The sequence below is a fragment of the Propithecus coquereli genome, unplaced genomic scaffold (genome assembly GCF_000956105.1).
Source record: "Propithecus coquereli isolate 6110/MARCELLA unplaced genomic scaffold, Pcoq_1.0 Scaffold37, whole genome shotgun sequence".
Lineage (NCBI taxonomy): Eukaryota > Metazoa > Chordata > Mammalia > Primates > Indriidae > Propithecus > Propithecus coquereli.
In genome coordinates this window covers 3614656-3628571 of record NW_012149396.1, presented here as the reverse complement: position 1 = coordinate 3628571, position 13916 = coordinate 3614656, and the positions used below count along the sequence as shown (strand labels likewise).

Genomic DNA, 13916 nt, shown 5'->3' with positions numbered 1-13916 from the left:
TGTTTAATTCTTTTTCTCTACCTAGTTAAATGATCAAATAATTTTTATTCTTTATTTTGTTAATGTAATGAATTATGGCGATTAGTTTATGTGATAAATTTCACACTTGATTTTTTTGAATGTTAAACAGACCTTGAATTCCTGGAACAAGCCCACTGTGGTCATGATATATTATCATTTTTATCACTGTTTAGATTTACTGATTTGGTTTAAGATATTTTGCATTTATATTCATGATCAAGATTGACTTGCATTTTTTTGTAATTTTCTTCTTAAGCTTTAATAATCAAGGTTTTGCTGGCCTTGCAAATGAGCTGGGCAGTGATCCCTCTTTTTGTATTCCCTGGAAGAGTTTCTGTAAAATTGGTTTTTTTGTTGTTGTTTTGTTTTGGTTTACATGTTTGGAAGAATTGGTTGGGAAGGCATCTCAGCCTAATTTTTGTATAGGAAAGTTTTAAATTACAGATTCCATATTTTAAATAGATACATGGATGAATATTCATATTTTCTATTTCTTCTTATACCAGTTTTTTATAATGTGTTTTTCTAGGAATTTGTGCCTTTCATAATTTTCAAATTATAGTGGTATAAGGTTGTTTATATATTTTCTAACAGTATTTTTAATGTTTATAGTATTTATTGTGATATCCTCTTCTGTCTGGTATTGGTAGTATCTAAATGAAAGATGGAGTGAGGTATCAGGGAGGCCTTTCCTAACAAGTTTTGAATTCAGTCTATATATGAGCTTTTCCTCAAGGAACATCAAACTCCAACTCTATCAAATTTATTGATAAAAACATTAATTTATAGAAGTTATTTCATTATAATGGGTTATGCTTTCTCTTTTTTGACACTTGTTGCCTTGAAATAATCTTAGAGTAATATTGGGATTTTTTTTATGTTTATATTTGCTTGCTATTTCTTTGCACTTTCTTTTTAGTTTCAGCTTCTGAGTCTCTTTATTCTTAGATACTTTTCTTGTATAAAACATGCAGTTGAGTTTTATTTTTTTAAAAATCTGATCTGAAGGTCATTTTTTTAATTGGTGGATTTACCATTACATTTATTGCCATTACAGATATGTTTGGTCTTAATTCTATCATTGTGTTTATTATATACTGTTTTTAATATTTGTTGTCAGTTTCTGGTATTTCTATTTTCTGTGGTCTGGGTTTTCCATTTAAGTTCATACTTCTGGTAATTTTGAAGATTTATAACTTGATTTTAATTCTAGTAGTTGCTTAACATCATATTTTAAATAGTGCATATCTACTTCTATTTCTTGATTTACGGGTATTAAATAGGAAATAGTGTCTATTAGTATCTGACTATAAAAAATTAAGAATTAATTTACACTACTGAAATTAGTTTCAAGAAAGCTATTTTCTGAAAGGCGTCTCTTCTGATAAACAGCTAATGATTTTTATATAGATTTTTATATATTAGAGATCAAAGTTCCTGCAATTGCATGGGTTTTGAAACATTGATTCATTTATTCAGCGGCATATATTGTTGATTATATTACAGATGCAGGATAAACAAAAGTCAGACATGTACCCTGTCCTCATAAAACTTTCAATCTATTAAGAAAAACCAACACTGAACAATTAGAAAAAATTCTGAGCAATTTGCTAAAAAATTTGTATTTTCAAAGAACTTTCTCCTATTTTATTAGTGTTTTGATAACATTCTGAGACGGATATGACCATTGTTAGTATTTCTGGTTTACTAGCGAAAATACATCCAAAGAGATTAAGTGATTTTCCTAAGACTGAACATCTATTTAGTGATTGAGCCAGGACTAAAGCATTTAGCTGCCAAGCTAGTGCTCAGTCATCCTGTACTCCCCCTGCTTAGCCATAAATTCATCCCACAAACATTTGAGTGCCAACTGTGTGTCTAGCATCATGCTCTTGACAGACAAAGATTGTGCAGATTAAAACTCTTAAAATGGTGAGATTTTTTTTTCTTTTTAATTATTATAGGTACATAATAGTTATAAAAATGGTGAGACATTTATGGACATTTACTTCTTCTATTTTACAAGTATTAATGCTTTTGTCCTCCCATACTTTCAAAAGTATATCGCATATCTTATGTGTTTTAAATATTTTCTATTAGAAAAAAGAAAAAAATGCTTGTAGTCTTAATTCTTTGACAATTGATGTTAGACATTTAAGTTTGTTGCCTAACAGCAGCAGAGAATACAGAAACATACAGAACCATCATGAAAGGTAGACTTTCCTAGGTCTTCTGACAGCAGGTGAATGCAGCTGTGAAGTAGGGCAGAGGGGGCTTGAGTTAGGAGTTTGATTTGATAATTAGAAGGTTACTGTGAACTTGGGGGAGGTCAGTGTTAGTGTAGTAATAGGGGCAGAGCCTGGATTAGAAGTACAACACTGAATGGAAAGTGAGGAAATTAGAAGGTTTCTCTACTAGTAGGAGGAGAAAAATAGAGACGGGTTGAAAGGGAAGCAGGGTGAACATGGACGTTCATGTTGTCTGTGTTCAAGCGTATTTGTCACTGCAAGGGGAGAAGCCCAAGGAGAGGAAGGGGCAAGATGGGAAATTTGAGGAGTTGGGTAAATTGATGGGCAGGATGGGGAGGAGGCAGGAGGCGATGTGAGCACAGGTGCAGGGTGGACCCTAGAAAGGCAGCAGGTACTGATTTCTCTGAGGCAGGAGGAAATCTTGGGGGAAAGGGTGATATTTGTAGGGGCTCACGACCTTTAGGCTTAGGCTCTGGCTTTTCTGGTTTGCTATAGAGTCAATTCTTACAGGCTTCTTGCCTGGGGACTGATATTCAGCTTATAGTATTTAAACAATAAGAAATAGGAGTTTGGGTATATAGGAGTTTTAGATGAACTTTAGTTTTATTATTGAAATTTCACATATTTCTGTATGCTCAGTTTAATTTTGCTCTAATGGAGATTATAACTTCAAAAGGGAGGATGCATTTTTAGACAATGTATGAGAGCTAAAATATGTTTTAAGTTTTCCTATGATTCAGTTTGGCGCGAGATGCTTTTTCTTTGAATTTTGTGTTACAATTAGCCAGGCCTTCTGATTGCTGCATACTGAGAATTTATGGAAATGAACGTGTTCAAAATCAACCTGTCTGTTCTGTTTTGTTCTTGTGCCTATACTTGAACACCTAAAGTCATTCTAAATGGAGCTATGCCTTTCTCGGTAGTCAGGGACAGATTTGCCTGTGATCCCTGACCCTGTGGTAAATAGCAGAGCTCCTTCTAAAATCTGTACATGCAGATGCTTTCTAATTTATGGTTGTGATATAAGATTTCCTGTTTCTGTTATTTGGAACTTTACAGCTTCCAATAAAAATGATACTATCATCCCAGACCCACCTATAAATGACCATTTAATCTAAAATGTATCTGATTTATTAAAAATAATTACTGTTTAGAATTATGTTTCTATCGGCAAATACACTGACTTTCAATTTCCAAGGTCAGAAGTGTTTCTCCCACTTGTGCTTTATGTTACTCACCAGAATGCCTGGGTGCCTCACCACTTCCTCACCGTCTGGCAGTGAAAATAGAGGCACCCAGCTCCAAGCCATGTAGTGTTTCTTCTAAGGCCCAGGAAAGAGGAGCTGAGGCAGAGACTTGAAAGTTGAGAGGAGCTGGTTGCAGTGATGGTGTTTGCGGGGAAAGGCTGTCCTTTCTGCCCCTGCTGTTGTAAACCTCCTGTTTTCCTATCCTCTTTCTCTTTTTCTGGACCCGTGGTTCTCATCTAGACCCCATTTTCCTTCTCCTCTGCCTCCTTCCCGCCCCCGGGGATATTTGGCAATATCCAGAGACGTATTTTGGTTGTCACAACTGGGGAGGTTCTACTGACATCTAGTGGGTACAGACCAAACATGCTCCTAAACAGCTACCCCAAAATGTCAAGAAATGTTAAGACTGACAAATTCTGCTCCAGACCGTTGCTACTGGTTAGGGGTGTTTTTTTCCTCCTTGATTCATTGTGGTACAAAAATGTAGCCTGTGTTCCCTGAGTCTCTCCTACTTTCTATTCTTGAAACAAGCTCAGAGCCCTTTTGAGGTTTTTCTAAGGGCATTACTATCATCACAACGTGGAACTAGAAGGACTAAAAATAACAAGAAAATTACAGTTTCAGGAAATTTTAATTAACAGCTATCCATGTTATTCACTGGACTTTAAATAGAACGAAGTTCTGATCCTTTTCCAGGCTTCAGTCCTTTCCTCCCATGGTGGTCTCCTCACTCCCTGGGCCTCCCTCCTCCCTTACCCATACTGTTCCGCTGTGGGGGCCTTGGCAGTGATCCTGTTCCTCCTGATGAGGAATGACAGGGATGGAAAGTCCTTGGGTTTTTTTTTTGAGACAGAGTCTCACTCTGTTGCCCGGGCTAGAGTGAGTGCCATGGCGTCAGCCTAGCTCACAGCAACCTCAAACTCCTGGGCTCAAGCGATCCTTCTGCCTCAGCCTCCCGAGTAGCTGGGACTACAGGCATGCGCCACCATGCCTGGCTAATTTTTTCTATATATATATATATATTTTTAGTTGTCCAGATCATTTCTTTCTATGGTAGAGACGGGGTCTCGCTCTTGCTCAGGCTGGTCTCAAACTCCTGACCTTGAGCGATCCACCCGCCTCGGCCTCCCAGAGTGCTAGGATTACAGGTGTGAGCCACCGCACCCGGCCGTCCTTGGGTTATTTTAATGAGGAGTTAAGGGAAGGTTCCCTTGTGTTGCATAGATCTAGCCGGAACTATTTTCTGCTGTCTTCCATCTTTTAAGAAATTCACAGGATGAGATTATATCACAACATTGCCTAAGTACTGCTGCATACAGCATAGGGGTCTCCTTTCTCTAGTCTTCCCTCCTTCTTTCTACCTCTGCACTGTACTTGCCACCAACGCCAGCTTTGTGGACACACGACCTGTGCAGTTGCACAGGGCCTGGAGCTTAACAGAGCCCCTCGCTTTGAAGGAGAGGCCCCCTGCCTGGCTTAATGCTCTGCTGTTGTTTCCTTGAAATTCTTAATGTTTTTTGAACAAGGGCCCTCACATTTTTATTTTGTTCTGGGCCCCAAAAGTTTTGCAGCGAGTACTGCTTACCAAAGTACTCGTAACTAACCTGGTGCCCAGGTGAGAGGCAGTCTGGCTTGGATAAGAGGAGGAAGAGGAAGAATTTTAAGATAATTGTAGTAGTGAGAAATCCCCAGCTGAAAATCTGAGAGGGAAGGGTAGATTCGTATGCATGTGCTCAGACTCTTCATTTGCTAATACTTACCTTTCAGAGTTGATTATTTTTGCTTTGTTCATACTTAGTGATTTTAATAACATGACCAACTACTTATTAAGTGCTATTGTATGATCTGCAGTGTGCTACAAGCCATAGGTGAAACAGAATAGTAAGATGATAGTTTCTGTGTGCTGGCCATGTTCAAGTGTTTATAAAACGTACTCATTTAGTTTCCATAACCCTTTGAAATTGTTTTTATTGTCCCATTCCATAGGGCAGGAAACTGATATTTAGAGAGGTTCGGTTAGTTGTCCAGATTTATAAAGCGAGTGACAAAGCAAGGATTTGAACATAGGTTGGCCGGATTCGAAAGCCCAGTCCCTTTCACTCTGCTACTCAGAAGTTAGATATTCCTATCTTTGGAGTTAACTGTCGAGTTGAGGTCATGAGTATACATGGAAGGTCAGTTTCTTTTGATCTAGTGACTTTTTTTTAACACTAGAGAGACATGTCAATGTTTTTCAAATTGAATGTAATGATGGATGAAAATAACGCTGGTATGTTTGATGTAGATGCTTTTTAATGTCCTGAGAAGGAGCTATTAATATAATTAATCTAAAACAGTATTCTTATAGAAGAAAGTCAAAAGCCTTCGGTTATATATGCTCAGTAAGTCACTCCCTCTCTCCTTCCATTTTTGAAATACTGGCTTTCATGCCATTGTTCGTGTCACTTATCTGGAAGTGTTTTCTTGCAGTAGGGGTCTCAGTCTTTCATTTCCACCCACCAAATAAAAATTTGGTGTCTATGTGTTTGATATTTGCAATTGGGGTCTGAGAAAGCTCATTTGCAGAGAATACACATTACACTAATTCTTTGGCTTTTATCATGTGAGGTACTCCAGATTACATTTTTGTATCAGCTTAAAACTCTATGCCAGTCTTTGCCTCAAAAATAAGCCTGGTCTTCTTAATTTTGCATAAGGAGGAGGCAATCGTCAGGCATAGATTGCTTACAATTGACAGCTTGCACAGTATTTATCGCTTAGCAGTTAGATGGATTAATAGTAATTCAGTAGTTTTCTTAGCATTTATTGATCATCAGCCTTTGGTGTCATGAATAGAAGGGTCCGAAGCTGCCTGTGCTATATGATCAAACACAGAGCTGACGGCGTAAATGCTCTTTCGGAGCTCTTGCTGTTAAGAGCGAGCTGTTTAATCGTACTGACCTGAGTTTTAATTTCAGCTGCACCACTGATTAGTTGTGTAACCTTTGGTAAGTTACTTAACCCCTCCAAGCTTCAGTTTCCTTATCTGTCAATGGGAGTAATAATATCTTCTACAAAATGCTGTAGGAAAGATTAACTGAATTCCTGTACGTAAAGCACTCAGCACAGGGCCAGGCCTGTGGGAAGGGCTTGATGTCTAAGTCGTATTTGCCCTCCTCTTCTGCTCCCTCCTCTTCCTCCCCCTATTCCACCAAGACAATATGATGGGGGCATAATGTCACTGGGTAAAACAACTTTGTTCAAGCCCTTGCTCTATTTAATCTAAACAATTAGGTATACTTTTAAATAAACTTCAATATGTCCTCTTACAGTGAAATAAAAGGGAGGGAAATATCTCCTTCCTCTTGTCCTCTGCAAGGAAGAGGGTAGAATGATATATTTTTTTTATCTTCTGGCATAACTAGGAATAAAACTTGGAGATCCTGGTGATCATTGTATACCACCTCTGCATGTTCACTACCATTCTCTCAACACAAACCAAACCAGTCTTTCTCATACTGAGATCCTTGAGTCTGCAACAGAATCACATAAGGAATCACATAAAAGAATAAAATAAAACTAGCTCCCTAACCCCAGACCTACTGAATAGAACCTCTGGGGATGAGGCCCTGGAATACACATTTAAAATAAGCCACCTTGGTTATTGTTCCTTATGAAATCATTTAGAAACACTTGCCTGTACTCTCTGTGTCACCTCCTTGCCTTTGCTTAGCTATGTCTTTGGATTGGAATAGTCTTTCCTCTTCTATATGCCTATAGAATTCTTACACATTATTCAAGAGCTGCCTCTTCCTAGAAGCCTTCCCAGATTCTCCCAAATTGGAGTTAATTTTGTGTCTTCACTGTCACAGTGCTTGCAGTCTGCCTTGTAGTTTTGCTTGTTTTCCACCAAACAGTAAGTAAGCTCCTTGAGGACAGAGGTCACCCAGTATCCTGCCAACCATCCCCAGTGCCCAGCAAGATGCCTGGCATGTAATGGGCACTCAAAGAATATTTGTTGAAAATTATTGATCCTCTAATTACTGTTTCCTAATAAGCCCCTCTCTTTGGATTATCCCCAAAGAGCACAAACCTCTTCAGAATACATATTAATAAGCTCATGGTGATGAAAGATAATAATAAACATTATCAGCCTCAGTTTCCAGATCATCAGAAGAGGGGTTTATGCTTGTGTGTGGTTGTGAGGAATCGTTTGCGATCCCTGTGTACCCCTCTTCCTCTTCTCTGGATATTCTTCACAAGGCAAGTTGAACAAATCCCCCAAAGCTCAAGTTAAATCCACAGCAATTAAGAAAAGAAAACGCTAAACTTGTATCCTGGGTTAATTTTACTTTGAGTAAACAGGTTTGATCGTTGATTTTGCTAAAAAAGCAGCTGTTGTCACCCACCGTCATGCATGTCCTCTAGGACACTGAGATAAAGTACATGCAGCTGTGCTTCCGTTCTTGTCCTGGGTGTACTTGCTAAGTACAGAGGACTGTGAGGAGAAAAGGTGTAGAGATGAGCTCCAGTGTCTAGTAAGATGGTTTCTCCAAAGATGCACTGCCCGGTTGGTGCACTTTTGTGGTTTTAGATGACTTAATTGCATCCTGTGCTTCTCCCTCAGTCATCTGGTTGCCCCCATAGATCATTGCCCAGGCCATTGGCATTATAACCTTAGGCACATGTGGAGCTACCCAATTTTCTGATATCTTGGAAGGTGACAAAAAGGACAAGATATTAGAGGCACCTAGATCTGGTTAGTGGGGATTAGAGAGGGATGTAATAACTGAAGGTGATAGTGCATTTTTGGAGTTTCTCTAAATATTAAATCACTGTCCCTTGTATTATATTTATTGATTATTTGGCCTCACACCAGGCAGCAAGAGTAAGCTGAGAAAACAGTTGGGTTTGGCAGATGAAATCAGATTTTCAGTGAATGGGTTAGGATTTATCACAGCTGTAGTGTTTATGAAGCATGGTGGAAGATACTAGGTAGCTGCCACAGAGGGGGCTTCTTATGAATGTTGAGAGACCCATCTCTTGACTATTACTGTCGTTAAACTTCTAATGGTTGGGGAGGTAATGCAGCGGGGAGAACTCCAGGTGAACACAATCACCCTGGAAGAACCAAGAGCTCATAAACTTGTAGATCAGGACATTTTAAACTTAGGCAGAAGAAGACCTCTCCCTCCTCTGCTCCCTCCCAAGCACTGAGGGCTAAAAGGTGGTCAGAGGTAATGAGAAAAAATCATGGAATTGGGTGAGAGGAGCTGACTATTACAGCAGATTTAGTGAAAGTTGGATTGAAAGGGGGATGGGGTAATAAAGTTGCAGTGGTCTGGGGGAAGGGAGATAGTGCAGATTGATCATTCCTTGAGGAATTGTCTTGGAAAGAAAAAGAAAATGGTCATTGTATCAACTGAATAAAGTTTGAGTGTATTAAAAACCAGAGGGTACGATTGCAGCACCCCGAAGAAATCCCTCATGCTGACCCTTTGTCACCAGAGCCCCGCTCTCCGCCCCAATTCCTGGCAACCATCCCGATATGATAGTTTTGCCTTTTCAGGGTGTCATAGCAATGGAATCACACAGAATGGAAAAGACTGGCTCCTTTCACTTTGCATAATGCCAGCTGTATTACATTTAAAATGTATTTTAAAATGCAAAGAACCCTCATTCCCTCCTCCCCCAACAAATAAAACAGGGAAGAATCTTAGAAGATGGATATACAAAAAAGGTGAGTTAGGAACATACTGAGATGTAAACAGACATTTATCTCATGAGGACTCTTGTTCTCAGTGAAATTAGGTGAGCTTATATTAGTTTTGAGTGAGTGGTGGAAAGGATGGAGAGGAAGTAACCTTGACCACTTAAATGTTTCTTTTCTCAAACTAGCCTCCTTTCCTTCTCTGACCTTTCCTACTCTCCCTTTCTACCCTGGATGGGGGGGTGGGTACAAACATACACACAGGCCTACATAAATATATATATGTCCATTTTCAAGACATAAGCATTTTATTTTTTCTGTACCTGAACTCTGAAGATGGTGTTTTACCATCAAAAGAGTATGTGCAAACTCTTGGTTTCTTATATCCTCTCTTTTACAGAGGACATCTGTGCATACCAGATTCTAACTTCAGCTGCAGTTGAGGGCTATCAGATGACATATGGTGGTACCAGGACATGATATAATCTAGACCCATACACTCCTGTTCAATCCAAGATTTATTTTATTGAATTTTGCTTTCTAAATTATTGTAATGTTTTCTTTCTTATTTAAAAGTTAAGAATTAAAAATGATAGCATCTAAAAAATTATCTTTTAATATCTGGACTTGGAATTTTTTGATGTAAAATATTAGCAATTGTATATGTCCATAATTCCCATGCTTTTATTTTTTTGGTTGCGTTAATTTATTTTTACAAATCAGTGAGTATGAGATTAGTAAGTGCTTTTATAATTAAATATAATTATTTATGTATAAATTTATATGCAATTTAATTATAAAAGCACTTAGTAATCTCATACTGATTTCCCTAGATTCTTTTTCATTAGAAATTAAACTGGGTTTGGTTTTCCTTATTTTTTTTCTATGGCTGTGATAGTCAAAACACAGGTAATATTATTCTACCATAGAGTAGATAGAAAGCAGGCAGGGTTTCTTGGGACATTGGTCACATTCATCAATTATTACTTTTACCTAACCACTTTTCATCCATGATGATTAATGCATTCATATCTTCTTATTGTTGACCTGTTTATATTGACCACATATTCTACTGATAATATGATTTGTAGGGAGGGAGAAGTAAGGAGATGTTACCATATACCAAAGGTCTGTGCTAGTAGCATTGAGGTTATTATAAATCCAACATATTGCTCTTCTGTCATAAACAGAATTATACTAACTGTATCTTCTCATTTGTCTAGAGGGCAATTATCTGATACTTCACATATATCCAGAAATCAGAATATATGCTCCCAAAGCCCTCAGAGTGGCCAAGATTTGCTAAAAATAAATACCGTAAACCTTATGGGTGCTTTACATGTATGGCCTTATGAATCCCCACAGTAACCTTGTGTGATAGCCATTGCTGGCTCATTTACAGAACAGGACATTGAAGCTTCAGAAGAGGTTCTAGAGCTTTTCCAAATTGATGCTGGGGTTTCCACATGGGCCTTGTGTGCCCCAGATGCTCACACCCTGTACTCCCATTCGTAGTCATTCACACAAATGTTTTTTTCAGTACCAACTGTGTGACAGGCCCTTGGATCCAGGATTAAAGACAGATATACAGAGCCCTATAGAACTCTCTTATCTGTTTTTCTGGCTGCAGTAAATATGAAGCAGACTAGAAAAGAGATGAGGCTTGAGGACAAGGACAGTGTCTCTCTTATCCACTGTCGTATCCGCAGGGTGAGCACAGCACCTAGTAGGAGCTCATTAAATATAGGTTGAATGGATGAATAAATAGCAAATGAGGAGAGAGAATGAAGTATATAAAGTATGTAAAATATAAAAGCCCAACTGTCTTCGACTGTTTAGTGTTTGAATAGGCAGTCATGTGCCTAAGTCGCCCCCATGATAGGAGAGACTCTTGGTGTGCTCACCGACGCCTGTAATGATGACCTGGGGCCACTGAGTGGGCATGAGGTCCCAGGCCCTGTGCAGCAGGGAGAAAGTCACTCATGACTATAACATCCAGTTTAAAAATCAAGGGGGTATCTAAGACATTTTAGGAAAGTTTCCATAAAAAATGGTCTTTTCCCTTTTAAATTAAAGGGCTAAACTTCAGTGGCTTGGAAAAATCCCATATATGGAATAGCTATTTTCCTAATGGTATTGAATACAAGGGTAATACATAATATAATTTGTTTTCTTTTCCCTGATAAATTGTAACATTAAAATTTCATGCCAAATGAATCTCTAAGAAATTCAAATGATATTCTTTGGAAGATGCCTTATAAAAAACTGTACATAGTATATAGCCTATAACAATCTATAGTACTGTAACAAGTGAATAGGTTACATAAAACAATTTTTGACTAATGTCATCTGAGAGAATTATGATGTATTGAAATAATTCATGTTTGGAGTATCATTTAGCATTTTATAAGGAAAAAAATAAGGAAATCATAGGAAACTATTGAAATGATTTAAATTTCATTATTCAACAGCATCGATGCGCTACTTTCTTGTTTCAAGAATGTATCTATTAACAGTGATATTTTGCCTTACAGCTTTTCTGGGAGAAGAGGCTACAAGGACTTAGTGCATCAGATGTAACAGAACAAATTATAAAAACCATGGAACTACCTAAAGGTCTTCAAGGTATTATCTAAGTTCAGTTGAGCAGATATTTATTAAATACCTGCTGTGTGCCAGGTACTGTGTTAGATGATATTTATTAAGTACCTGCTGTGTGCCAGGTACTGTGTTAGATGATATTTATTAAGTACCTGCTGTGTGCCAGGCGCTGTGTTAGATGATATTTATTAAGTACCTGCTGTATGCCAGGCACTGTGTTAGATGCTGTGGATTCAGTAATGACTGATGCTAGGTCTTTGCTTTGGGGATCGTGTACCTTGCTGGATGACATACCTCTTGTGGTTTAGTAAACCCAGGCAAAATGTACATGAAAAGCTTGTATATATTGCAGGGATGCTTCAGTGTAGTATATTACCTTGATTTTTTTCTGTGTAAAAATTTTGGCTTTCGGTTAGTTTCATCATATAAATTAATCCATGTGTTGCTTTTAGCACTGAGTGCAGATGGGTAATAGCCTTTCCCGAGCTTCCTGCTTTCAGCAGCATCTGGCCCTAGCGCTGCTCTTTCTCTCATCCTCTTACCAAAGGAACAACTCGCAGCTCTCCTTCTGCCCCTCCCTCCACAAACTGCTGCTGTGAGCGGCAGTGGGAACGGATGCCCTTTGGTCCAATAACAGTAGCAAGTGGGATGTGGGGTGGAGAACCCAGTCACTGGTCTACCTGTCGTACCATATGGTAACTCTCTAAGTTCTAGAGAAGCATTATTTTTCAAGTATTAGAACTTTGGCTTCTAAATCTTGATACATTGCAGATTGCTCAAAAATCCTCCTAATTCATGGTTAGATAATCATCTCATCCCTTTATGTTCTTGGAAATTATTGCTTTAACTAGTTAAACAAGTGCAGGACTTTAAGCAATGCAAAGGAACGTGGCCAGGGTGCCATTCTCCTGTAAGTAATCAAGGTGTGTAGTTATTAGTTCTCTGAATTTGGATATTTTGTTAGGGATTTGAAAAAAGCTGTTGAAGCTGCAGGAGTAACATGCTTGCATTGATTTTCCTTTGAAATCTTGAAACAAAGAAGAGAAGTGTTGAGATATTGCTGGAAATTAGTGTTAAAAGCTACAAAGAGGAACCATACTGGAACACTAAGGATACGTTAATAGGGATACTAGAGTATAGTGGCTTTACAAGGGTCTTACATCATTAAAATAATTGACCTTGCTTGAGGAAATATAGCCAACTTTTTAAAAGTTTAGTACCTAGGGAAATGTATTTTAAAGTTTTGTTAAAGTTGTATTAACCCGCTCGGCTATTTTGTTGCTATTTCTTTAATGTGAATTCTTTGGTGTGTAATATCTGTTAAGTAGATGTGATATTCTCCTTTGCTGCTTTGGCTCGTGTCAGTTTTACATATATAACCCCAAATGAATGTAAAAATATCAGTTGGTTTAGGTCACATAGGTTTGCTCAGCACATCGAGAAGTTTCCTTTAACTGGTACTTACTTCTAATTGCAGGAGTTGGTCCAGGTAGCAACGATGAGACCCTTTTATCTGCTGTTGCCAGTGCTTTGCACACAAGCTCTGCACCAATCACAGGGCAAGTCTCCCCTGCTGTGGAAAAGAACCCCGCTGTTTGGCTTAACACAACTCAACCCCTCTGCAAAGCTTTCATTGTCACAGATGAAGATATCAGGTAAGTCAGTTTAACCAGAAAATTGGTTTCTACATTTGGCTAAATTTTATGCTGCCCATTAGGTTCAGTGGCACATCTGGTAAGTTACGAATCAACCAGAAAGTTACCCATTTTTTTTTACAGAACTTTTCGGAAACTGATGGAAGGTGATAAAAGACCTTCATAACAAATGCATGCTTGGAAGAGGTGTAAACGCTGAGTGTCGGGGGTATCATCGCGGTCACGTCCAAAGGACAGGCACCGGATCGGTTCTATTCCCGACACATCATTTTTGCAGTGTCTTTTGCAATTTGGGTTTCTGACTTTCTGCTCTAAAGAATGCCCTTCACTCCGTCATGCCTTTTATGATTTCTTCCTGCACTGGTTTGTCTAGAAACAAATCTCTCTTTAAAGCAGATGACAGCCATGCTGCTTTAAGATCATTTGGGTTTTTAAAGTTCAATTTGGTTATTGT

The 13916-nt window shown here is 38.4% G+C and overlaps 1 protein-coding gene across 1 annotated transcript in view; it reads left to right on the top strand.

The window, feature by feature from the left end:
- The window catches only part of MBD2 (methyl-CpG binding domain protein 2), a 68739-nt gene that overhangs the window by 47113 nt on the left and 7710 nt on the right, over positions 1-13916 (top strand). Inside the window, exons 4-5 of the mRNA XM_012651795.1 lie at positions 11741-11831; positions 13285-13462. Of these exons, the coding sequence (XP_012507249.1) occupies positions 11741-11831; positions 13285-13462 (269 nt within the window). The remainder of the gene's footprint in view (positions 1-11740; positions 11832-13284; positions 13463-13916) is intronic.